At 33.3% G+C, this 25,541-nt stretch overlaps 1 protein-coding gene across 1 annotated transcript; it reads right to left on the bottom strand.

Annotated features, from left to right (window-relative positions):
* Nucleotides 1–894: 894 nt before the first annotated feature.
* Nucleotides 895–10,346, bottom strand: HEMK2 (HemK methyltransferase 2, ETF1 glutamine and histone H4 lysine). Its single transcript, XM_074300610.1, has 6 exons — nt 10,136–10,346; nt 8,528–8,614; nt 7,933–8,023; nt 6,743–6,826; nt 4,179–4,320; nt 895–1,022 (listed from the first exon to the last, which is right to left on the bottom strand). Exons 1-6 carry the CDS (start codon nt 10,282–10,284, stop codon nt 916–918), a joined length of 660 nt encoding a protein of 219 aa, XP_074156711.1. The 5' UTR covers nt 10,285–10,346; the 3' UTR covers nt 895–915.
* Between the last annotated feature and the right edge of the window lie 15,195 nt (nt 10,347–25,541).

Below are 25,541 nucleotides of genomic sequence, written 5' to 3'. Positions count from 1 at the left end.
CTATGGTTTTTCCACCAGCAACATTTGGCCATGAAAGTGGTACTACAGGAAAAACTAAGCACTGCAGAATTAACACTTTAGAACTGTGCTGGAAAAGACTTTTGAGAGTCCCTTGGATAGCAAAGAGATCAAATCGGTACTTAAATTGTCTAGTCACTGTAATGTCAACTACTGAAGCTGAATGAAGTTTAAACACAGAACTAATTAAACAATAGAAGACAGAACTCATAAAACCCTGATATTGGGAAAGACTGAAAAACAGTAAAGTAGACAAACAGAAGGTGAGATGGATAGATAATACAATGGAATTATCCTACCTCCATAAAGAGTCTGGACAGAATCTGGGAGATAGTGGTAGATAGAAGGGACTGGCATACTATGATCATGGGGTCTTAAAGAACTGAACATAACTGAATGACCAAATAACAAACATTTATATAAATCAAACTCTTCTATTGTTACTTAGTGACAATGACATTTGCTATAAGTTTTTATTACTGTTGATGAAAATGATTCAATAAACCACTCTAACTTAGCTTAAAGCCCTGAGATTTTTTCTTTCTTTCTTTTTTTTTTTGGGGGGGGGGGCTGAGGCAATTGGGGTTAAGTGACTTGCCCAGGGTCACACATCAAGACATGTTAAGTGTCTGAGGCCAGATTTGAACTTGGGTTCATCTGATTTCAGGGCTGGTGCTCTATCTACTGTGCCACTTAGCTGCCGCCCCTCTCCCCTCCACCCCCCCAGGATTTTCTTGGAAAGCCACAGGGTATATTTTGAAAAACATTGATTTAACTTACAAAGTTTACCTAAATTGTTCTCATCACTTAAAAACCATATTTCAAATCTTTACCTGGCTCTTGGAATAGCTTTAGCTTTGAAAGTATACTAACGACTCAATATTTCACATTAATTTATTAGAATTTGTTGAACTTTAGAACTGAAAGAATTTCTTCTCCTGCTTGTCTGGAAAGTACCTTTATGCCTTGTAAACCATATTTCTTCATTGTTTCCATAATTTCATCTGAAATCAAAATGAAATGTAAAATTATTTTAACTATTTTGTGATATTTGCTGGGGAAAAAAAATCAGGATTATAATCACAGGATATTAAAAAAAAAAAACAACAAATCAAAAACTTTTACCTGGCAAATAGATTTTACAAGCTTTAAAGTTTTCTAAGTTTTATTATTCAGCTTACTATTTTATGACAGTAGTTTGTTTAGGAAGTGAAAAATAATAATTTAAAGTAGTAATTATTACAAATAGGTTTTTTCCCCCCAATTTTATTTTCTTGACTACTGACTGCATAACATGTAGGATACTCATACAAAAATACAAATATAGTGCCAGTTTCATGATCTATATATGCTCAATACTTATCTTTGTTTCATGAGTTGCCTTGACCCCAAACCCAACATTTAAATGGTCAACTAAACTGTTATTTAATCTCTCCATATTAGCTGTGTTCCTCAAAAAATAATTTTTTTTTTTTTTTGGTCAGGGCCATACTATTAAAGTCTTCCCTAAAGTATAATAAACTGGCAGAACTTCTGCTCTGCTGTCACGGCCTTCAAAATATAAACAACTCAGGCATATAAGGAATACCTTGTTGCAGAACTATGGCATGGCTATATCTATAGCCAATTAACTAATTATCTATCTATATTTACACATCATATATATTTTATGAAATATATTTATTTATGTTTCTATTTCTAAAATGTTCACATTTACATTCAATGAATATAACCAAAATGTTGAATGGACTCTTTGTGGTAAACTTATGGGAAGATAAGGACAAGAGTTACACAGGATGAATTACAATCTTGATCATTGGAGGGAACTTTGAAATTGCTGAGATCACAGAGCCATTCAAATATTTCACTGAAAATATGGCAGTAAAGAAATATTTATTGTTAGTAAGTAGAGTTTCTTTTTTGTGTTCAACCTGTTTAGTTTTAATTTCAAAACAGTTATCAACTTCTGATAATAAAATTCTATTTCCTAGAATAGAATGTATAATTTGTTTTTGAAGAAATAGTCTCTTAGGAAGTAACAGAAAAGCAAACTAATTTCAAACATAAAGAGCATAAGTGAATTTGAGAAATGAATGTGCAATTTTTTAAGGGAGTAGCATTTATTTCATTGGTATGGGATAGTACTCATGTAGAAACTCTCCACAAAAACAGATCAGCAACTAGTTTTTAACTTATCACCTTAAGTTACTGTCAGTCATAGGGCAAATATGTATCAACAGTAAGATGTGAACATAGGCTTTTCTGACAGCAAAGCCCAGCTTTCTATTTCTTTCATCTTCCTGCTTCATATGTAGTTTTTCACTTTGAAATTTTATTTTTACATTTAAAAATATTTTTGAATTCCAAATTCTCTTCTTCCCTCCAGACCATTCCCCACCCATTGAAGTGAAATCTATGATATTCACTTTACATGTGAAGTCATGCAAAACATTTGCCCATTAACCATGTTACCAAAAAGAAAAAAAAGAAAAGAAAAACAATATGCTTCAGTCTGAGAGTTCATCAGTTCTCTAGAGGTGGAAAGTATTTTTCAACAATATCTTGAAGGCACTGTATCACAGTAGCTAAGTCTTTCATAGTTGATTATTCATACAATATTGATATTATTGACCAAAATTCTACTGGTTCTGCTCACTTCACTATATCAGTTTATGTAAGTCTTTGCAAGTTTTCTGAAACCATACTGCTCCTCATTTCTTATAACACAGTAAGTACTCCATCACAATAATATACCACTTGTTCAGTCATTCCCAATTGATAGGCATCCTCCAATTCCTTACCAACACAAAAAGAGCTGATATATTTTTGTATACGTATGTTCTTTTCTCTTTTTCTTTGATCTCTTTGGAATAAGACTTAGCAGTGATACTGCTTGGGTCAAAATTATGCAGTTTTATAGCCTTTTGGGCATAATTCCAAATTGTTCTTTAGAATGGTTGAGACCAGTTCACAATTTTACCAAACAGTGCATTAATTTACCTATTCTCTCACATCGCCTCTAGAATTTGTCATTTTCCTTTTTTTATCATGTTAGCCAATCAGATAATTATGAAGTAGTCTCACAAAGCTGTTTTAATTTGAATTTCTTCAATTAGCAATTAAAAACATTTTTTTCACATGATTTGCTAACTTTGATTTCTTCTGTTTGTTTATATCCTTTGACCATCTATCAATCCTGGAATGACTCTCTTTTATAAATTTGGCTTACTTCTCTATATATCTGGGAAGGTCTTCATCAGAAAAACCCGCTGTAGACAATGGTTCTGTTTGTGCAAAAACTTAATTCTGTGTAATCAAAACCACTCATTTTACCTTCATGTTTCTTGCTATATCTTTTTAGTCAAAACTTTAAATTCATATTCATCTGAGACAAAAATTTTCCCCATGATCTCCTAATTTGTTTCTATCACTATTTTTGTTTATATCATAGATCCATTTTGACCTTATCTTGGTATATGGTATGAGTTGTTGGCCTATACCTAGTTTTCTAGTTTTTCTGGGTTTTTTTTTTTTTTTTTTTGCCAAACAGTAAGTTCTGTCTCAAAGTCTGGGTCTTTGGGTTTATCAAACACTAGATTATTGTGGCCATTTATTACTATATATCATGTAGTCAATCTACTAATCCTTCACTACATTTCTTAATCAGTACCAGATAGTTATGATTATTGCTGTGTAACATAATTTGAAATTTGACACTGCTAATCTGCTTTTCTTCACAGTTTCCTTCATTGATTCCCTTGACATTCCTGACTTAATAACATGATTATAGATTTTGAATTTAAGGTAGGAAAAAACCCATATAGATATTAACAGTAATTGATCAGTTGCATAAAAAAAATTAATAAAAGTATAGTCAGAATGATTAGAGATGAGAAGTACATTGTAATGAAGATGTGGTACTTGGAAAAAGTTATAGACATTTTTATGTTGGAGTTGCAATATACACATTTGAGAAACTCAAAATGAGCTTCCTTTTAAAATGATTAAAATAAAACTACTTAATGTCCAATTAACTATATACCAAAAACTACTATATCCATTCCCTCTCTAGTGTTAAAATACCATTATCTTATATTTTGAAAGTTTGTTACATAATTTCAGCTAAGTAAATCATTGAAAGATAAACTCAATTTTATTACCTGGATTGTTTTCTTTAATAGTAACTAAATAGAAAAATCCTTCTGGTGATAGTAGATCTGCAGCCAAAGGGAAGAATCTGTCCATGACTTCTCGGCCATTTCTGCCACCAGCCCATGCTGCCTCTATTCCATGACTTCCTACCTATGTTACCAGTTGGAAAAAATCTTTTTATTTTTATTGAATAAAATTATTATCTGGAATTTCATACTACTGAAATTCTTAATCAACATTAGATTTCCATAGTTAATAATTTGTTGGGAAACAAATAACTTGTATAAACATTTGTCCTAATGTTAAAAAATCTTATATAGTATTTGAAAAACTTCAAATTTAAAGTCCTAGATTAACTGCTAGAGATCACATTACATTATTTTATGGAAAAAAGGAGTTTTAAGGGTTTTTTTTTAATTTTTGGCATTAAAACATGGAAGAGATTTTATTTAAAAACTGACATAACTTTTAAAGAATATATATAAAGGTACACTTAAAAAATACAAAAAAACAACTATCCATTAGCTTCAGATCTAGAAGTAAGAGTTTGAACAGATTCTGGAAATAAGAGTTTGAACAAATATATTGTGAACAACTCATGGTAATTTCATATCCATGATGGCAATATGTTACCTTAGAGCTGTGATAGCAGCTATGTTCCTTCAGCAGTGGAGGGCTCAGGATTCATTTGGTCTGTGACAAAAAACTAGGGTACCACTTTGGAGGATTTGTGAACTTGAAGTGGGTGCTTCCTCCCAACAATTTGTAACCTATTTATGTTTTTTCATTTGATGTAACTTTTGCCCACTTTTTTCCTTATAAATCCTCCATCCAGAATTTGAGAGATCAGGAAATGTTAGGGAAAATCCTGCCTCGACTTTCACATTCACCTTACCATAACCACTGACATTTTTTTGAATCAGAGAAATAAAAATGAGCCTTCTTAATCACTATTCAAGTATTTATTTTGTGGAGAGGCATCCTAAACTCACCTTTTAGGTATTTTGTTCCTGTTGATGTGTTTTCTTTTCACTCTTAGCATTTAAAGCTTTAGTGAAGGGGGCCTTTTGTGAGATCAAGGAAAGAAATGAGAACCAGTTCACTGCTGTAAACTTGATGTTAATTATCTTCATTAGTAATATGATCTTTATTATGTAAAGTAATAAGTAACCCTATAGTGATGAGTATCTCAGAATATTATTTTTTTGGGTCTTTTGTTTCCTTATCTGTAAAGCAAGGACATCTAACATTTCTTACATTTCTTTCATTCTAAAATTGTAAGAATATTTTTAATTCCAGTGTTTGTCATTTATAAAATCTGTACCTATGGTTCCTCTAGTTCTAAGCAAGATTATTATGATAATTATATGGGGTAAGATAAACTTAACTCATAGTAGTCTAATCCTAACACAACTTTAATATAAGTAAGTTAATAATGTAATCCTTGGTGATTAGTAATAGTTCTTTGATCTCTCAATTTGGCTTAATCTTCAATACAAATGGCAGTTTACATATCCACTGCCATTCAATTAAACAAATATGTGCAGAGCATCATGCTACAAAAACCGGTTATGCAAAGACGAAAATAACTCCAAGAAATTTCAACTGTAATATAAACACAGGAGAATAAAACAGGGTTGGGAGCGAAGGGGATAGAGTTTGAAAAACTCTAGGAATAATAGAAGAGGGAAGAGAACACAGCTGGTAGAATCAGGAGAGGTGTCAAGAAGAGAGTGGTACCTGAACTAGGCCTTGGGGAAAAAAGGGGACTCTGAAAGGTAGAAATAAATAAGCATGTTCAAAAGCACTGACGGGGGAAAGAGAATATTAAATTGGGGATTAGGAATAATTTCATTTAGCAGCAATATTTTATACACATATTCGATAGATCTAAAAAGCCAAAGAGTGATAAAATTTTTTTCTTTTATTACTAAGAAAGCTTCATCATGAATAGCTTCAATTTTATCATTACAATAGGAGGCAAGGTCATTTGTTGAATAAGGCAAAATAGGTGTAGGATTAAGAACTTAAGAAGAGAGAATAAAGTTTATAGTGGATCAGTCACTATAAGTAGTAGTCAATCATAGATGACTAAGAAGATTGCTGTGGAGAAGTGAAGGCCCAAATAAGATAAAAATGACATGAATTGTACTGATGTAGGAATTTGTTAGCCATGGGGTTAGAGTACTCAGTTGACTGAAGAAGATTGGGGGGGAGGGCATTGGCAGCCAAGTCCTATAGTGAAGGAAGTCAATAATTTTATACTCCTTATAAGGAGTATACCATGGCAAGAAAGAAAGAGTAGGTCATGTAGTAAAGGAGTCCTAAAGTCTCAAGGAGCATATGGCAGTGGTAGTCTCTTTATTCTTCCATCTCTTACACTGTGGTAATTAGAACCAATATAAGGCAGTTTTTACCCATCTAACTATGTAACAATGGAGAAATGAATAGGTGCCAATTTCATTGATGCTAACCCATACTGAAGAGAGGTGAATGATAACATAATAAAATAAATTCAATACTAGCCAATGTATAACTTAAAGATCATTTAAAATTTTTACACATCTCTTACCTCTTCAGAAGGTGTTACTACATAGGGTGGGTTAAATACCAGAAGATCAACTTTCCTGAATAATCTTGGTAACAATCCTTTGGCCTGGATACAAATCAAAATTGTCAATTTGGCTTTGAGGTTAAATATCAGTACTTTTAATAATGTCACTTGTATTCTTACAAAAAATGTACTTAATGTACTGCAAAGCAAGGCAGGTTTCAGTACCTGAAACATTTTAAAATCTTACACATTATGGAAACTGTTTAATCAAAATAAGCATAAAACATCTGGGTATGTTATTGCTGTTCAACAATCCATTTTGTGCACTTTGGTGTATTTTTATAAATGAAGTAAAGGCTAGACAGAATTTGTAGATTATAGCAAAGGAGACAGAAATATTTGCATTTTGTAAGTACTTAAAACCTAGTACAATTTTCTGATTGAGAACTAGAAAAAAAAAGATGCATGTGGAATTTATTGAGAAAAAAATTTATGCTTCTAGAATTTCTGTGCCCCACCTGTGGTTTTTATATTAGTTTTTTTCCCCCTAATTAAAGTAAGGCTTCTTTATACAATGGCTGCCCTACAGCATTTCATTTAATTGTTACATTATGTCAAATTCTGTCAGAAATTATGAAATACTATACATCAAAGATTTCGACTTTTAAAATTCTAATTAAATTTTTAAATCTAAAATTGTTAAGTAGATGATTTTTTAAAAATACATGCTTATTTAGAATGAGTGCTAAATTTCCTTCGTGGAGGTCCTTAAGATTCATTTTGGTCTAGTAGAGATATCATTTTGCCTTTTTTTTTTTTTTTTTTTAAATAATCGTTAAGTTTTTCTTTATTACTCAGGATTAAGTATTTTCTGTACATTAGTTACAAAGACATTACATTTTAGAAAGACTTCCATCCAAAATTGTTAAAAAAATATTTTTTTTTAATTTAGTACTTAAAGAATGAAGCCTCAACTATCCATGAAATCCAGCTATTCAGGACAATTATTCTCTTAAAAACTACTTTAAATGTTATCTTATAGTCCTTACAATAATCCTGTGAAGTAAGACTGTTACTTGGGCACTGACAAATTAAATAACTCCAACAGTCATGTTAAAAGCAAAATTTGAACATAGTTCTTCCTGATCCACATCCTTATGCCTACCTACACTTTTTGTACCAGTAGTGGAAAAGGACTACTGTCTCACCAAATCTGTAATTATTGGCTGAATGTGAACTTTGTTACACAGTGCTGTTTCCAAGGTACAGTCAGCTGCTTTAGGGTTGATATCAGTACACCTATTAAAAAAAAAGAGAAAAAAAAAACAATAAAGTAACCTTTGAGAAACAAATAAAATCTTCCAAATTATATGGCAAATCTAAGACAGAAATCAAGAAATCTATGTTTTGTAAGTAAAGAAAGTGTTAAGAAAAAGTATAATGCTATAATAATGGGCAAGAAAACATGTACATTAGTGGCTTTTTTATCCTGACATTGGTGTCACTATAAAGTTGTTCAGAATTACAGAATGTTAGAGCTGGAAGGGACTTTATGTATCATTTAAGTAAATAAAAAATAACTAGAGATGAGTAACTTAGATCCAAATTCATGTCACGTGTATACTTTTAATTATCAGAAAAGGCATATTATTCAATCTTATATCCTTTATGTGCTTAACTATTGCATTTAAATATCAAACATATGTATCTTGTAAATGTTAACACAAAATATTTCATTCAAATAATTATACTTCACTTAATTACTCTTATACTATTTGGTATATCTAGTACAATTATACTTACACATACAAAGCCTGAGGGCCAATAATTGAAGCCAGGAATGCAGAGACGATGCCAGATCCTGATCCTATTTCAAGGCATATCTCTACTCTGAAGTGAAAATATTACATTTTGTAAAATAAAATAAAAATGGACTCTTCCATCCCAATAGAATATTAACTATATGTAAAATTACTTATAATCTTTGTATGCGTAATATTGTAAACCTCAAAATTGCAGAATTATTCTGTGTATGCAAATAGTGTCTTGTTGAAATAGGAAAAACAATGTATACTGCTGGTATCTCTGGATGGCTTTAAGATAATTTCAGTGAAACATAACACAAAAACTGTGTACTTATTCCTTGAAAAAAAAACAGGAATATTTATTAAATATTAGTTTCTCTTGTCTTCTAAAATTATTTTAGAGATTTAATTCTATAATATTAGAAAGTATTATATTATTATATATTATATAAATATATTATTTATATATTATTATTATATAAATATAAATATATTAAATAGTATTAGAAAGTAGAGGACCCTCGGTACTCACTACTTTACAGTGGCAAGGGAATTCCCTATATGGTGTGCAGTAAGACTGAGAAGACTAGTGAAACACCGAGACACTTGCATGTCTGATGATAGTGCTTTTTTGTTATCGTTCAATTTAAGAGTATAATGTTAATTCTGGGAGAGACAATGTGGTATGATAGAGAATAGTTGTGGGCTGGAAATTCTACTTTTCATACATTACTGTGTTACAGTGAACAATCCACTTAACCTCTCAGGGCTTCCAGCAACTCTCTAATGTTGTATAAATTACAGAAAATAATTCTTGCAATAGTAGAAAGAGGTTTCTCACATCATATGAAATTCAAAGTAAATTCCACATTATTCGGTTACATTTATCTATATAAATTATACACTCCAAATCAATCTTGCTTTATGGGAGAAATCTACTATGAATTCCGTTTTTTTCCTTTAATGAAATTTTATTTTATTTTTAGATCTGCATGTTCGCTATTACCTCTTCTTTATTTCCTTAATTCTAAATGCAAGTGGGCCCAATGGGGAGCTTTATGAATTCAAATTCAGCTTCAGACAGTTAATGTCTGTGTAACCCGTCCGCCTCCCCCCACCTTTTTTTTTGCTGGTGCAATTAGCGTTAAGTGGGTCACACAGCTAGTAAGTGTTTAAGTGTCTGAGATCGGATTCGAACTCAGGTTCTCCTGATTTTAGGGCTGGCGTTCCAGACAATGCGCCACCTAGCGGCCCCTTCTTAGCCCCCTCTTGCTTCAGTTTCTTCATCTGTAAAAAGAGCTGGAAAAGGAAATAGCAAACCACGCAGGGACTTTGCCAGGAAAATTTCAAATAGGGTCACTACCAAAGAGGTGGACAAGGCTGAAAAAAGATGCCAAGACTGAACAAGATTTCGAGCCAAAGCCAACATACTCTCAGCGTAAGCAGTTAACGCGATTAAATAACAGCAATTCGCACTTCCTACCCTCTCCGCCCCGCCCCCTCATTTCCGGCACATAATCCGCCTCCGCCCCCTAAGATGATGTACACTTCTTTCTCTTTCTTTTCCTTCTCCTCTTCCTCTCCTGCTTCTCTTTCACCCTCTCACCCCATAAGTTCCGCGGCTGCTTCCTCCAGTGCGTCAAGCAGCAAAAACGTGTCTTCGGCCGGCTCGTATACCTCCCGGAAAGCACCTTGTCCCACGTGTCGGTGCAATGGAGTCGAAAAACGAGGCGGGGCCCAGCCCCCCTGCGCCATCTCTATCGCGCCGGCCTTGCTGGGCGGGGCTCTGGGCGGGGCTCTGGGCTGGCTCTGCCTCGTGTTTGTAAGTGCCCTATGCGCGCCCGTCTTCCGGAGTATGCGGAGTATGCGTAGAGCTGCCCGCCTGGCCTGGCCTGGCAGTCCCCGCTTCTTTGTTGTCGGGGTTGTTCGAAATTCTCCTTAGTTTAGTAGTCACCCTTTCTAGCTGTAAGGCCGCTTATCACGTCCGTTCCTCTCACTGATGAATATGCAAAGCTACAATCCCGTTTGGATTCTAGGCTTGCCTCGGAGAAGTCGTAAACTTCCTTTAAGATCATCTGCCTAGGGGCAGCTAGGTGGCGCAGTGGATCGAGCACCAGCCTTAAATTCAGGAGGACCTGAGTTCAAATTTCGTCTCAGACACTTAACACTTCCTAGCTGTGTGACCCTGGGCAAGTCACTTAACCCCAGCCTCAGGGAAAAAAAGAGATCATCTGTCTAATATTTAATTTATATTGGGCGACCTGCCATCTAGGGGAGAGGATGGGGGAAGGGAGGGGAAATTTGGAACAGAAGGTTTTGCAAGCATCAGTGTTGAAAAATTACCCATGCATATGTTTTGTAAATAAAGAGCTTTGATAAAAATAAAAAAAGATTATCTGTTTAGATCAATTTAGTCAGCCAAGCCATAAATAACTTAGAAATGGGCTTATTTTAAGGCAGTTTAAGTTAGTACAAAACAAACATCTCTTCTCCCAAAAGTACATACAGAAACCAGAGATCAAATCTGAATAAGGGTTAATTTATAGTATATATTCTCATCTATCCTTTCCCCTCTCCCATTAATATTTTCTCTCTCTTTGAATAAATGCATTTTTGGGGCAGTTTTTCTGTGTGTATTCATTGTGGAGTTGACATTTGGTGATATGGGAATCAAACCTTGAAGATTAAGTTTGGGATCTTCCTTCCACATTAAGGAATGGAGTTTAGCTTGAACCTAAATATTACATTCCCTAGTTTAGTAATAGTTAAGGGACAAGATATAATTCTAACCTGATAATACCCCCTCTCTCTGAGAAGAGTTGTTGGCCCCAGTCTCCTATTTGCTTTCCTGGCAAGAATCAAAGCCTTACTTGGAGAAGAAGGATATAGTAGAGTTGTCTGCTCTTCCTTAACTTGAAGTTACCTTTAATAGACCCTTTAATTTTTCTTTTCTTTTCTTTTCTTTTTTTAGCAACATTGCTAATATGGAAGTGTTTTGCAAGAGTTCAGGTTTATATATTGCTTCTCTTCTCAATGAATTGGGGAGGTTCTAGAGAGAGGGAAAGCATTCAGTCCTCAAATTTTATTTTAAAAAGGTATCAAAATGAATAATAACTTAAAAAGTAATTTTAAATGAGAAACTAGCTGCTCCACAGTTAGCTGTGGCTATCTCAATAGTTCTTGTGGGAATCTTTGTAAAGTATAATAATCTATGCCCTGAGACATACAGATAAGATTAAATTATGTTCAGAAGACAATGAAATGCTTAGAAACATTTTCATTAAGATGGATTCTTAAAAAAAGAGACTGCTTTTTCTGCGCATTCTTTTTCCTACTTCCTATGAGAAGTATGTGATCTTGTCTTCTAAGTTTTTAGGCTTTGCATTTATTTGTAATGTAGTCTTGAATAAGAAATAAAGTGTTGATCTAATGCTAGTTTCTCTTAGACTTTTTTCCCTGTATCCAGCAGTTTGTTTCTTTTTTAAACAAAGATTTTTTTTCCTAGGTAATTTATGTTTTATCAAATGCTGGCTTGTGGAGTTGTTTCTCATCTTCTGTCTAATCTTTTCCATTTTTCTGTTTCTTATTTTTTTTTAAACTAATTTAACTAAAAATAATGTTTTTGATGATTGTTTATGCCATTATAATATAGTTAGAAGACTTCTTGAAGTACTATTTTCCCCTTATCTCTACATCTTTTTTCTTTCCTTTAATATTATAGACCAGTGGTCCTCAAACTTTTTAAATAGGGGCCAAGGCCGGACTATAGTAAAAACAAAAGCTCACACTCTGTCTCCTCCCCTCAGCTCATTTGCCATAACCCAGCGGGCTGCATAAACGTCCTCAGCGGGGGCATCTGGCCTGGGGCCGTAGTTTGAGAACCCCTGTTCTAGATGTTTTTCTTTCTAAATGAATTTTGTTATTATTTTGTCAAATTTAATAAAGTATCTTCTTGGTGACTTAATTAATTTAACATTAATAGTATAAATTAGCTTTGGTACTATTATATTGACTCGACCTAGCCATGAGGACTGAATGTTCCAATAGATAATTTATTTCTATAAGGAGCACTTTGTAATTTAATCGATACCAATCTCTTGTGTGCATTGGTAGATTACACTCTGCTATTTTACAGTTGCTTTTTTCTTCCTTTCTATTTTTGTTTCTTGGATTTTGTTATGTTAAAGAAATGCAGTTGTTTTTTGAGGCTTTATTTTGTAGTCTCTAAGTTGGCTGAAACTATTACTAGTCTCAGTATCTTTGCTGACCCTGTAGGATTTCCCAAATATACTATCTTATCATTACCTAATAAGGTTAATCCTCTTTACCCATCTTTATGCTTTTAATTTCTTTTTCTTGTCTAATTGCTTTTGCTAGCATTCACAGAACTATATTAAACCACAATAAGGCATGCTTTCTTTACTCCCATATATATTGGAAAAGGTTCTAGTGTATCCTCTTTGCATTTGATACTTGTTTTGATTTTAGGTAGATGCTTTTTATGATACTTTGTAAACTTTTTACCATAAAAGAGTATTGCAATTTGTCAAGAACTTTTCTCTATATTTATGGAGATAATAATTTGGTTTTAGATATTTTGATTCTTCTCCTTGCTCCCCACTTAATAGTATTTTATTATTTTCACTTTTATAAGATTTTGAGTTTCAAATTTTTCTCCTTTCCTCTCTTCCCTCCCCTCTCCCCAAGACAACAAGCAATCTGATAGGTTATAATCATATTAATCTTATTTCTATATTAGTCATGATGTGAAAGGAGAATCAGAACAATAGGGAAAAACCATGAGAAAAACAAACAAAAAACAACAAAAAAAGTGGAAACAGTATACTTCAATCTAAAGTATTCAGATTCCATAGTTCTTTCTTTTAATGTGGATAGCATTTCCTATCAGAAGTCTTTTGGAATTGTCTTAGATCATTATATTGCTGAGAAGAGCTAATTCTATCATAGTTGACCATTGTACAATGTTGCTATTATTGTATACAATGTTCTCCTGGTTCTGCTCATTTCACTCACCACCAGTTCATGTAAATTTTTCCAGTCTTTTCTGGAATCGTCCTGCTCATCATTTCTTTTAGAACAATAGTATTTCATTACATTCAAATACCACAACTTATTCACCCATTTCCCAATTGATGGGCACCCTCTCAATTTCCAGTTCCTTGCCATCACACAAAGAGCTGCCACAAACATTTTTGCACATGTGGGTCCTTTCTCCCCCTCTTTTGTGATTTCTTTGGGATATATTTCCAGTAGTGATAATGCTGGATCCAAGAGTACCAAGTAGTTTAGATGATTGTTGCTTTATAATATAGTTTTAAATCTGATGTGGCTAGGCCACCTTCCTTTGAATATTGTTTTTTAACAGTTCTCTTGATATTTTTAACTATTTTTCCAGATAAATTTTGTTATTATTTTTTCTATTTCTGTAAAAAAATTGGTAGTTTGATTGGCATGGAATTTATTTAATTTAAGTAATTTAGGTAGAATTCTCATTTTTATTATATTATTTTGGTTTATAAAGTTTATAAATGAGTTTATAAGCTCATAAGAAATTGATTTTCTCAGTTGTTTAGACCTGACTTTATTTGTGTGAAAAGTGTTTTGTAATTGTGTTCATATAGTTCCTGGATTTGTTTTGGCAAGTAGACTCCCAAGTGTTTTACATTGCCTTCAGTTATTTTAAATGAAATTTCTCTTTCTTTCTACTGTTGCTGGGCTTTGTTAATAATATATGGAAATGCTGATGATTTATGTGGATTTTTTATATCCTGCAATTTTGCAAAAGTTTTTAATTCACCTTGCTATCTGCTTCTGTTTTATGGGCGAGTCCCTCTATTTCCATTCACAATCATGATTATTATGTATTTCTTTCAATCCTATTTCTCCCCAGTTTATACTTTTTTTCTCCTTTTCTCCTTTCACTAAGTACTGTTTTACTTCTGGGTACACTTCCTTCAATCTAACCTCCTTCCATTAAGTCCCCTCCCTTTTCTTTCCCCTTTCTCCTTCTATTTCCCTATAGGATAAGATAAATTTATATGCCCAACTGAGTCTGTATGTTATTCCCTCTTGGAGCCAAATCCAATGAAAGTAATTTTCAACTCACCCCCTTCCTTCTTTTCTTTTAGGTCTTTTGTGCCTCTTCATGTGATTTATCCCATTCTGCCTCCTTCTTTCCTCTTCTCCCAGTACCATTTTTTACCTCTTGTTTTTTGATATCAACATGTTGATGTCAATTTATATCCATACCCTCTGTCTACATATATCCTTCTAACTACCCTAAATAGAGATATAGTTCTCAAATTACAAGCATCATCCTCCCTTGTAGGGATGTAGACAGTTTAATAACAACAACTTGTTCTTTTCTTTTTACCTTTTTATGCTTTTTTTTGAGTCTTGTGTTTGAAGATTGAATTTCTGTTCAGCTCTGATCTTTTCATCAGAAAAATTTGGTCCCCTGAAAGATTATGCTCTATTTTGCTTAGTGGTTGATTTTTGCTTTTCAAGTTCCAGTGCTTTTCAAGAGTATCATATTCCAAGCCCACAGTGCTAAATCCTTTGTAATCTGACTGTGGCTCCTCCAAATTTGAATTGTTTCTTTCTGGTTGCTTGCTATGTTTTCTTCTTGACCCGATAATGAATGAATTTAGCTACAACATTTCTAGGTATTTTCATTTTTGGATCTCTTCCAGTTGATTGGTGGAGTCTCAAATGACTGTTTTACCCTGGAATTATAAAATAAGGGCAGTTTTCCTTGATACTTTTTTGAGAGATGCCATCTAGTCTTTTTTCTTTTTTTTTTTTTTGGATCATGACTTTCACGTAGTCCAATAATTCTTAATTTTTCCTCTCTAGATCTCTTTTCCAAGCCAGTTGTTTTTGCATTGAGGTATCTTATATTTTCTTCTTTTTTTTTTTTTTTTTTTCTTTTGACTTTGTTTGACTGCTTCCTGATGTCTCATGGAGTCATTTGCTTCCATTTGCCCAATTCTAATTTTTAAGGAATTTTTTTCAGTTAGTTTTTGTACCTCTTTTTCCATTCAGTAAATTCTACTGTTAAAGGAGGTGTTTTCTTCAGTGTATTCCCGCCCCCTCTCCCAAATTTGGCCAATTTTATTTTTGAAAGGAATTGTTTTCTAAAGTAAATTTTTGTCTTTTCTTTTCCAAGCTGTTGACTCTCATTCCTTTTCCTAATTTTTCTTCAACCACTTTTGTTTGATTAAAAAAATTTTTTTTAAAGTTCTTTCAAGAAGAGCTTGAGACCAATTCATATTCCCCTTTGAGCTTTTGCATGTAGGCATTTTGACATTGTTTTCCTATTCCAAATTTATATTTGGATCTTCCCTGTCTCTATAGTAACTTTTTATGATCAGGACTTTTTCTGTTTTTTGTTTTTTTTAAACTCATTTTAAATATTTGTGCTCCTGAGGCACAGAGGATACTGTCTCAAACTTCTTGTGCTAGAGGGCAGGAGTCTAGTTACTGGCTTTCTGCCCTGGGGTCTGAGGTGCTTGTTGCTTGTCCACTATATTGAATCTGCCTGACCTTGTTGTGTCTGTTATACTCTGAGTTTTAGGGCTGCCAATTTGCCTGCTGTACTAGGGGTAGATGCCTCACAACTGACCTGCTATGTTACTGGCCTGCTGAGTTAGAACTGCAAGGTCTAGGTTGTTGATCTGTGCCTTGGCTAACAGCTTTCTGCTGACTTGCCTGGACACTGTCTGTGCTGGGCTCTCCTCCCCTTTTACTGAAGTAAGACAGACATTTCCTGAAGTTCTTCTAAATTCTCTTGGACTGGAAAATTGTTTCACTTTTTTGTGGATAGTATCACTCCAGAATTCTTTTAGAGTTTTGACTTAATGTTGTTTCCAAAAGAAACTGTGAAGAGTTCAGACAATGTCCTGGCTTTTGTCTTATCATCATAGTACCTAGTATTTTGATTTTTAACATTTAATTATATTGATTGTTTTTCTAATATTGAAAATGTGTATATTTTTGAGCTCCCATTTAGAAGATGTCATGAGTTCTTTAACTCCAGTTCCTTTAGTAATCTTTTTAGTGCCATATTTTCCCTTTAGTTTATTTTTTTGTTAGACTTATCAAAATTGAGCAGATACTGAATCTCCTTTCACTATTGTGTTACTGTAATTATTGTCTTCTTGTAGGTCACTTAGTATTTTCTTTATTAATTTGAATGCTAAAGCATTTGAAGAACATAAGTTTGTTACTGATAGTGCTTTGGTGTTAATTTAGAATAATGCTGTTTCACTGCATTTCCTTTTTATTTTTTGAATATTTGCTTTTATGTCTTATTGAAGCTCAATTAATGTTCCCTTTATCATTTTGGAAGCTAAGGTATCTGAAGTGCCTAAGTTTATTATTAATACAGAATTGCCTTGTGCATTATGCCTTTCAGCATGATACAGTTCACTTATTTATTATCTTTAATTTTCATTTTTTCATATTTGTTTTTACTTCATTATATGGCATGATTACAGCTCTAGATCTTTGGATTCATTTGATGCTTACTAAATTAATTTCCTTATCCTCAATTTTATTTTATGTTTATCTTTATTGTTGAAATTTATTTTTTTGTAAGCAACAGATTATAGGGCTTTGTTGTTTCTTATGCAATCTGACCCTCATTTTCTTTTTATTGAATTATTGATCCATTCACATTTAAAGTTATGAAAAATGGATTTATATTTTCTTCATTTTGTCTCTAATATTGGTTTTCTCAAGTTATAATTTTTCCATTTTTCTGCTGTAATACTATAAACAGTTCCTTTACTTACTTTAGTTTATACTTTTTATATATCTTTTTTTTTTTTTTGGAGACAATTGGGGTGAAGTGACTTGCCCAGGGTCACACAGCTAGGAAGTGTCCAATGTGCCACCTAGCTGCCCCAAGTTTATTCTTTTTAAATAAGTGATTTTAAGATTTTAAAAATAAATTATTCCTGCTAGCTCTCTTTCTCTTCCCTCCTATCTTCTCCTCTCATTTTAAAAAAAATCCATTTTTCTCTGGAGCTTTCTTTGATACTTACCCTTTTTCTGTTTCATCTGATTTGTTTAATTTTGCCTCCTCTTTTTCATTGTTCACATAGAGTTTCTCTCTTTGTTCTCCTTCAAGTGGTCTTGTTCATTATTATTTTTTTTTAATTTTGATGCCCTTTTCCAGAAAGATTTTTTCATACTCTCTTCTTTGTTCATTTTCTCTTTCTGTCTACTCTAGGACATCATTCTCTTGTTTCCCTCTGTTATAATTATCTAAGTCATCTCCTTTCTCTGTATTTTTCATGCAATCAAAACTTGTAAGATAACCATTTTGGACTCTTTCATTAAGGCACTGGGAAAAAATGGATAAAAGATCCCCCAGGTTTGGGCCTAGGTTTTTTTATAAGTCCATATGTATTGGATTCTTCATTTGGCTAATATAGCCTTGTTGCTAGTAGCATTGTGTACGGTGGGGAAAGGGATGCTGAGTAAGCATCACTTCTTGTTTTTTTTTTAAACCTTATTTTAAATTCTGGGTGTCCTCAATTATGAAGATTGCTATAGTTGTTTTATCTTTGGGGAATAATTTTTGGAGAGGTTTGAGAGGATGAGGAGATAAGAGAAAATATCTAATTCTACACCTTTTTCATCTTACGACCCAGACGTCCTGAACCCATTTAAAATTTTTTTGATAATGGAACTTCAATATAATTGGCTCCCTTCATAATATTATGAATTTTATTTTATGCATTAAAAAATGTCATTCAGAGGTGTCATCCTTAGGTTTTGCCAGAATGCCAAAGGAGCCTATGACACAAAAAAGGTTAAATTCTCCTGTACTAGATGAAGTACTTGAAAATTAAAATCTGTCTTCTGTCTTTAAAATGCTGTGATCCTATCTATATGTTCACATCTTTAGGACACTCCCCAGAGGTCCCCTAATAGATGTTTTCTTGCTGAAATTTGGAGATTTTCACCACTAGATGGTGATATTTCCTCATTAAGTAGCAGACTTCATGAATAATGATCTCCAGGTATTGGAGATTGAAAACCTAGAAACATCTATCCAAATATTGAACTTTACCCATTCTTTTAGTAAAAAAAAAAAAAAAAAAAGTGTAATTAAATATCACTGTTGCTTAAATATTAGATTTTAATATATGGCATATTTTATGTTCTTATAAAACATGTTCAATCATTCAGTTATGTTTGATAAAGAATTTTCCATTTCCTTCTCTGGTGTGTCCCCATTTTACAAACGAGGAACTGAGGCACATAGAGGTCAAGTGACTTGCCCAGGGTCACACAATTAGTAAATGCCTGAAGGCAAATTTGAACTCAGATTTTCATGACAATTCTCAATGCTCTATCTATCCACAGCACCACCTAGCTGCCTCATAAAATATATAATATGTAAAACACACACACACACATATTATATATCCTATACAACATATCCTATATTATAAATATATAAAATATAAAAATATATTTAGTTTATATTTATAATGTAATCTATAATATATTTATAACATATATGTTATTATGTGTATAACCTAAGTATTAATAAACTTATGGAAATGTAGCACAGGTTTTGGAACCACTCCACTACTCTCTATTTGTGTTGACAAATCAGGTTTTCAAAACTTAGCTGATATACCTCTCCACAAGGTTTTATGCATATCCCTGAGAGATTAAGAAGCAATTATCTCTTTCCATAGCTCACAAATCATTTAATAAATATTTATTAGGTGCGATCTAGGTGTCTAAGCACCAGGGCTTTAGAAAGAGAAAAGACAGTTTCTGCCTTCAAGAAGCTCACAATAAAATAGGAAGACAATAAACAAACAAAAATGTATAAAGAAGCTACATGCAGAATAAATAATAAATCAATAACATGGAAAGCATCAGAATTAAAAAGGACTAGGAAAGGTTTCCTGTAGAAAATAGGATTTTAGGGACTTGAAGGGAGCCAGAGAAGCAGATAAGGAGGGAGATCATAATGGGAATGGGGGATAGCCAGAGAAAATGCCTGGAACTAAGAAATGTGGTTTCTCCTCCAAGGGACAGATAGACCCTTGTCACTAAATCAAAGAGTTTGTGTCAATAATAAGATAAAAAGATAAAGGGTAGAGCTATATTATGAAGGCTTCTGAATGCCAAATAAAATTTTATAATTGATCTTGGAAGCATTAAGGAACTGCTGGGGTTTATTGAGTGGCAGGTGTGAGGTAACATGGCTAGACATTCTGCTATAGAAAAATCACTTTAGTGACTGAATGGAGGATGGATTGGACTGGAGAAAGATTTAACTGAGGCAGATTCACCTACAGGCACCATACCACTAGTGTGCTTTCCCTTGATTATTAGTCAACCAAACAATTACATTTTTAAAATGTGTATTTTACTATTGGTGATTTCCTTGGTATAAAACATTTCCTTGAAAGTGTCTGACAGTCTCTCGTCATTGCATAAAATGTTCAAAGAAAAGTGAACTCAGATTTAGAGAGTACATTTGATGAACAGGAAACTCATAGCTCTGGTAGTCCTCTTGCTGGACTCTTCAAGGTATTTTTTGATAGGGCTAAATCATATAGCCAAAAGATGGAGAACTAGTAATCTTTCCAATCTTATAACCTCTCAAATCCTTCCAAAATAGAAATCTACATGGGAGATAAAGCACTTTTAGCTGTTTCCATAGTCCAGAACACAAGAAACCAAACAAGATGAAAATTCCATGAATTAATCTCTAACATACGGCCATTCAGTGCCCTCTTCTTCATTGACTACAATCCCTTCTGACAATCCCAATGGCAAGGAAACACAAGCTGATTAACTCCAAACTCTATCTCACCTCCTCTACCTATTCAATGCCAAAGAGCTTCAAACTCCAAGAGGTAGAAATTTGTTCTAGCTGTGATAACTTTGAAATAATGTTCTGTTTTTAAACAGCTTATTAGAGTAGAGGAACAAAAGTTATGGGCCAAGATAGATAGACTATTGAAAAGTATCCAAGTTTGTATTTGCTACCCAAGACCCTCTCCTTCTAGTGATGAGAAGATGTAAACTCTATATTGCAGAAATTCCTTCATGTTTTTATAGTAGCACAGTGACAGTACTCTGCCATTGGAACAGAAAACAGAAATAGAGGAAATCTTGTGTGTGTATGTGTGTGTGTGTGTGTGTGTGTGTGTGTGTGTGTGTGTGTGTGATAGAGAGAGAGAGAGAGAGAGAAAGAGAGAGAGACAGAGACAAAGAGAGAGAAAGAAAGAGAGAGAGAGAGAAAGAGAGAGACAGAGACAGAGAGAGAGAAAGACAGAGAGAAAGACAGAGAGAAAGAGAGAGAGAGAGAAAGAGAGAGAGACAGAGACACAGAGAGAGAGACAGAGACAAAGAGAGAGAGAAAGAGAGAGAGAGAGAGCATGTCACTAAATCTGAGGAAAAGAGCTCTGAATCCTCCTGTAAGCAGGAGTGAACCCCTAGAAATCACTGAGGGCAATACCTAGGCCACCAAATGATAGAATAATGTGTCCTGAAGAGCAATTGAGCTCAAGATGCAGCCTGAGATAGCCTATCTTGTAAATATGAACCTAAATATAAATGAAAAAACATGTATATTCAATGATAAAGAGGCATTTGAACCATTGCCGGAAATGAACTAGACCTGAAGGCATTCTTCCCTTCGTACACAATTTAAACAACAGAAATAGAAGAAGGCAAAATAAATAAATAAAAAGAAAATGCATTGGCAGCCACTGATTCAATGAGTAGGTCACTGGGCCCCTAGTGAGAAAAACTCATCTTCTTGAGTTCAAATATGGCCTCAGACACTTACTAGCTGTGGAATTCTGGGCAAGTCACTTCTTAACCTTGTTCACCTTTGTTTCCCCATCTGTATAATGAGTAGGAGTAAGAAATGGCAAACCACTCCAGAGTCTTTGCTAAGAAAACCCCACAAAGGATCACAAAGAGCCAGGGATGATTGAACAACAACAATCAAAAAAACCAACCAAACAAAAAACCACCAACAGTAGAGACCAGAGACTTCTTTCTAAAGGAATACAAATAGCCAGAGATAAAAACAGGAGTCAAATTGTTAGTGGAATTGTGAATACATCCAGCCATTCTGGAGAGCAATTTGGAGCTATGTTCAAAAAGTTATCAAACTGTGCATATCCTTTGATCCAGCAGTGTTACTACTGGGCTTATATCCCAAAGAGATCTTAAAAAAGAGAAAGAGACCTGTATGTGCAAGAATGTCTGTGGCAGCCCTCTTTGTAGTGGCCAGAAACTGGAAACTTAGTGGATGCCCATCAATTGGAGAATGGCTGAATAAATTGTGGTATATGAATATTATGGAATATTATTGTTCTGTAAGAGATGACCAACAGGATGATTTCAGAAAGGCCTGGAGAGACTTAAATGAACTGATGCTGACTGAAATGAGCAGGACCAAGAGATCATTATATACTTCAACAATAATACTATATGATGATCAATTCTGATGGATGTGGCCATCTTCAACAATGAGATGAACCAAATCAGTTCCAATAGAGCAGTAATGAACTGAACCAGCTACACCCAGCAAAAGAACTCTGGGAGATGACTATGAACCACTACATAGAATTCCCAATCCCTCTAATTTTGTCTGCTTGCATTTTTTATTTCCTTCACAGCTAATTGTACACTATTTCAAAGTCTGATTCTTTTTGTATAGCAAAATAACTATTTGGACATGGTATACATATATTGTATTTAATTTATACTTTAAAATATTTAACATGCATTGGTCAACCTGCCATCTGGGGAAGAAGGTGGGGGGAAGGAGGGGAAAAATTGAAACAAAAGATTTGGTAATTGTTAATGCTGTAAAATTACCCATGAATATATATGGTAAATAAAAACTATATATATATATTAAAAAAGAGGAGTCAAATAGAAATATTGGTGGAGACCTGAAATATCATTTACTAAACCACAAAACACCAAACCTAGTGATGAATCAATGTGTGTGTGTTTGTAATTTATAAAAAGAACAAAAAGAGTAAGGAGAGGAAGAAGATAAAGGGTAATATATGATGTATTTAAAACAAGTCAAAAGCTAACGGAAGGAAAAATAAACCCTACAGTCTTTCAAGGAAAAGAGAGCCTACAAAAAAGGGAGTAAGAGACAAAGGAAGAATTTGAAAAGGGGGAAATCAAAGGAGGAAACCTTTTTTCAGTGCTGGGATGGGGTGCCACTGATGAATATTCCTATGGGTAAAGAGAGATATGTAAAGGGAGATGGAGACCTCCCAAAGACTATTTTTACACAAATTTTTATTTATATTTACTGTTTTTTATGTCATCATAGTTATCTTCAGTATCCCTCTTCCTCTTCCTCCTCCTCCTCCTCTCAGAAAGCCATCCCATTTGAAAAACAGTATTTTTTTAGAGAGGAAAAAATAAATCAACACAACCGATGGATATATTGAAAAAGTTTGAAAACACATGCAATGTAGAAAACCTCCCACCTCTATGAAGGGGCACATTGAAATATTTTATCATTGAAGTCAGGCCTAATCTTTATAATTTTGTTATAATTAAGTTTTTTTTGGGGGGTGTAATTATAATGAATGTTTTTCTTAACTTTGCTTATTTCTCTTTGCATCATTTCATATAGATCTTTTCATGTTTCTCTCCATCACATATATAATTTCTTCTAGCATAGTAATACATTTCATTGAGTTCATGTACCACAATTTATTTAGCCAATTATTTTGTTTCCAATTTTTAGCTATCACAAAAAGTGCTCCCATAAAGATTTTGTAGTATATAGAGATTTTCTTCTTATCAATGACTCCAAAGGATATAGTTCAAAGGAAATGGACAGAGGAATATTTTTAATTTTTAATTTATAATTTATGGATTAAAACAAGCATTTCCATAACATACTATAGTAAAAATATTATTGCATATAAAACTCCAAACCTGCTATGCACAACTTGCTATTCCTTTAAAAAAATGCAACAAAATTATCATGTTCATTTTTTTCTTCCCTTCCCTCTCTACCCTACCCTAAAGATGGTTACCATTAGAACTCAAATAGATTTATATATATCTACACACACATATATATATGTGTGTATATATATATATATCTACACATACACATAAATGTGTACATATGTGTATATATTTAATTATTCTATACATATTTTTATTTATCAATTCTTTCTCTGGATGCATATAATATCTTCGTGTGTCCTTTATAATCCCATATAGTTCTTAAAACAATATTGCTGTTACCACGTGGAGTATTCTCTTGATTTTGCTCATTCCATTCTTTTTTATTTTATGTAAGTCCTTCCACGTTTTTCTAAAATCATTGAGCTCATCATTTTTAATTGCACAATGGTATTCTATCACATGTACCGAAACTTGTTTAGCCATTCCCTAATTGATGGGTATCCCTGAAATTTCCAGTTCTTTGCTACTATAAAAGAGTTGCTGTAAATATTTCTGAATATATAGTTTATTTTCCTTTTTCCTAATTAACTTCAGAAATAGATCAAATAGTAGTATATTTATTAATTGGGGAATGACTCATATTCTTTTAGATTTGAAAAAATTCTTTAAATACAAGACCTTTATATGACAAATTATCTATAAAAATATGTGACATAAGATTTAGCTCCATTTTTTCATCTTTAATAGTAAGGTCTTGTATCTATTTAAACTGTATTGTGAAATTTGTTGTAAATGTTAGTGTAAAGGGCAGGAACTCTAGTTCAGTATGATTGATTTAATCCTACAACAAGGTGTTAACTCAGTGGAAATGATCACACAATGGTTATCTGGTTTACATATACTTAGTACTTAGCATGGTGATGTAATAGTTCTACAATTGATGTAATTGGAATAGGGTATTTAAATCAAAGACAAAGTCAGCCATCTTTGATCAGTTTCCTGGTGGCTCTTCTGCCTCCTGCATTCTTCCACTGAAACCAAAACTCATTCCAGAGGACCTCCAGAAAGCTAGCCGGCCTCAGGTGAAGGAGACAGATTGTGAAGGAGATAATAAAGACTTTGGACTTTATTCCTGACTATTCTTGTGGTGATTATAACCAAGGCTGATTCGAAGTCCTTCTAGAAAGTAACCAGAACATTGCAAGGTAGTCTAAGTTTAATTCTTTCAGACCACTTTCTAGGAGTGTTTATCAACTTATATGTTTGATAATCAAATTATGAGTTTTTATAGGGAATTTCCTCTAGATAATCTGTTCTCTACATCATCAAATACTGAGTTATTAAAGTCTATTATTTCTATATCTCTTTTGCCTAATAGCTAACATTGAGGTCTATTATTTCTGTTATCTCTTTTGTCTAATAATAATAATAATAATGATGATAGTTAACATTTATATTGTACTTACTGTGTGTCAGGCACTATGCTAAGTACTTTATTAAAATTATTATCTCCTGATTCTCCAACAGCTCTGGGAGATAGGTGTTCTTATTATTCATACTTTACAGATGAGGAAAGTGAGACAAACAGAGGTTGATGGACTTGCCCAGCATTATACATCTAATAAGTGTCTATGAGAACCAGATATTTATAGCCTTCTTAAAATGTATAATTTATAATTATGTATATAATTATGCAAATGTATAAATATATAAATATTACATTATACATTATTATACAAATAAATAAATGTATAAATAATAATTATTTAAAGATTGCTGACAGTGATTTGGCAATTATATTTTTCACTTTTCTCAGTATGCTGATATATAGTTTAATTGGGATTGTTATCTTGAACTCATCAACAGAAGTTATATGCTCTGGAGTTTATTGACTGGGAGGGACCATGATCAATACTTTAAAAAGGTACATCCTCCACTCAGCTGTCAAAGTATCTCATCAGTATCCTCAGCTGTAAAATGAGTTGGAGACGGAAATAGCAAATCACTCTAGTATCTTTGTCAAGAAAACCCAAATACAGCCTGGA

Source organism: Sminthopsis crassicaudata, chromosome 3, assembly GCF_048593235.1.
Source record: "Sminthopsis crassicaudata isolate SCR6 chromosome 3, ASM4859323v1, whole genome shotgun sequence".
Classification (NCBI taxonomy): Eukaryota; Metazoa; Chordata; class Mammalia; order Dasyuromorphia; family Dasyuridae; genus Sminthopsis; species Sminthopsis crassicaudata.
Note: the sequence above shows the minus strand (reverse complement) of the source record. Positions and strands in the feature narration are given on the sequence as shown.

Excerpts from the sequence above, each read along its gene's own strand:
- HEMK2 (XM_074300610.1), bottom strand. The coding sequence starts at position 10,284 with ATGGCGCAGGGGGGCTGGGCCCCGCCTCGTTTTTCGACTCCATTGCAC. Across the intron at positions 8,615-10,135 it reads GCAGCCGCGGAACTTATGGG|AGTAGAGATATGCCTTGAAA; the intron begins GTGAGAGGGTGA and ends TTTTCACTTCAG. Across the intron at positions 6,827-7,932 it reads AGCCAATAATTACAGATTTG|GCCAAAGGATTGTTACCAAG; the intron begins GTGAGACAGTAG and ends ATTTGTATCCAG.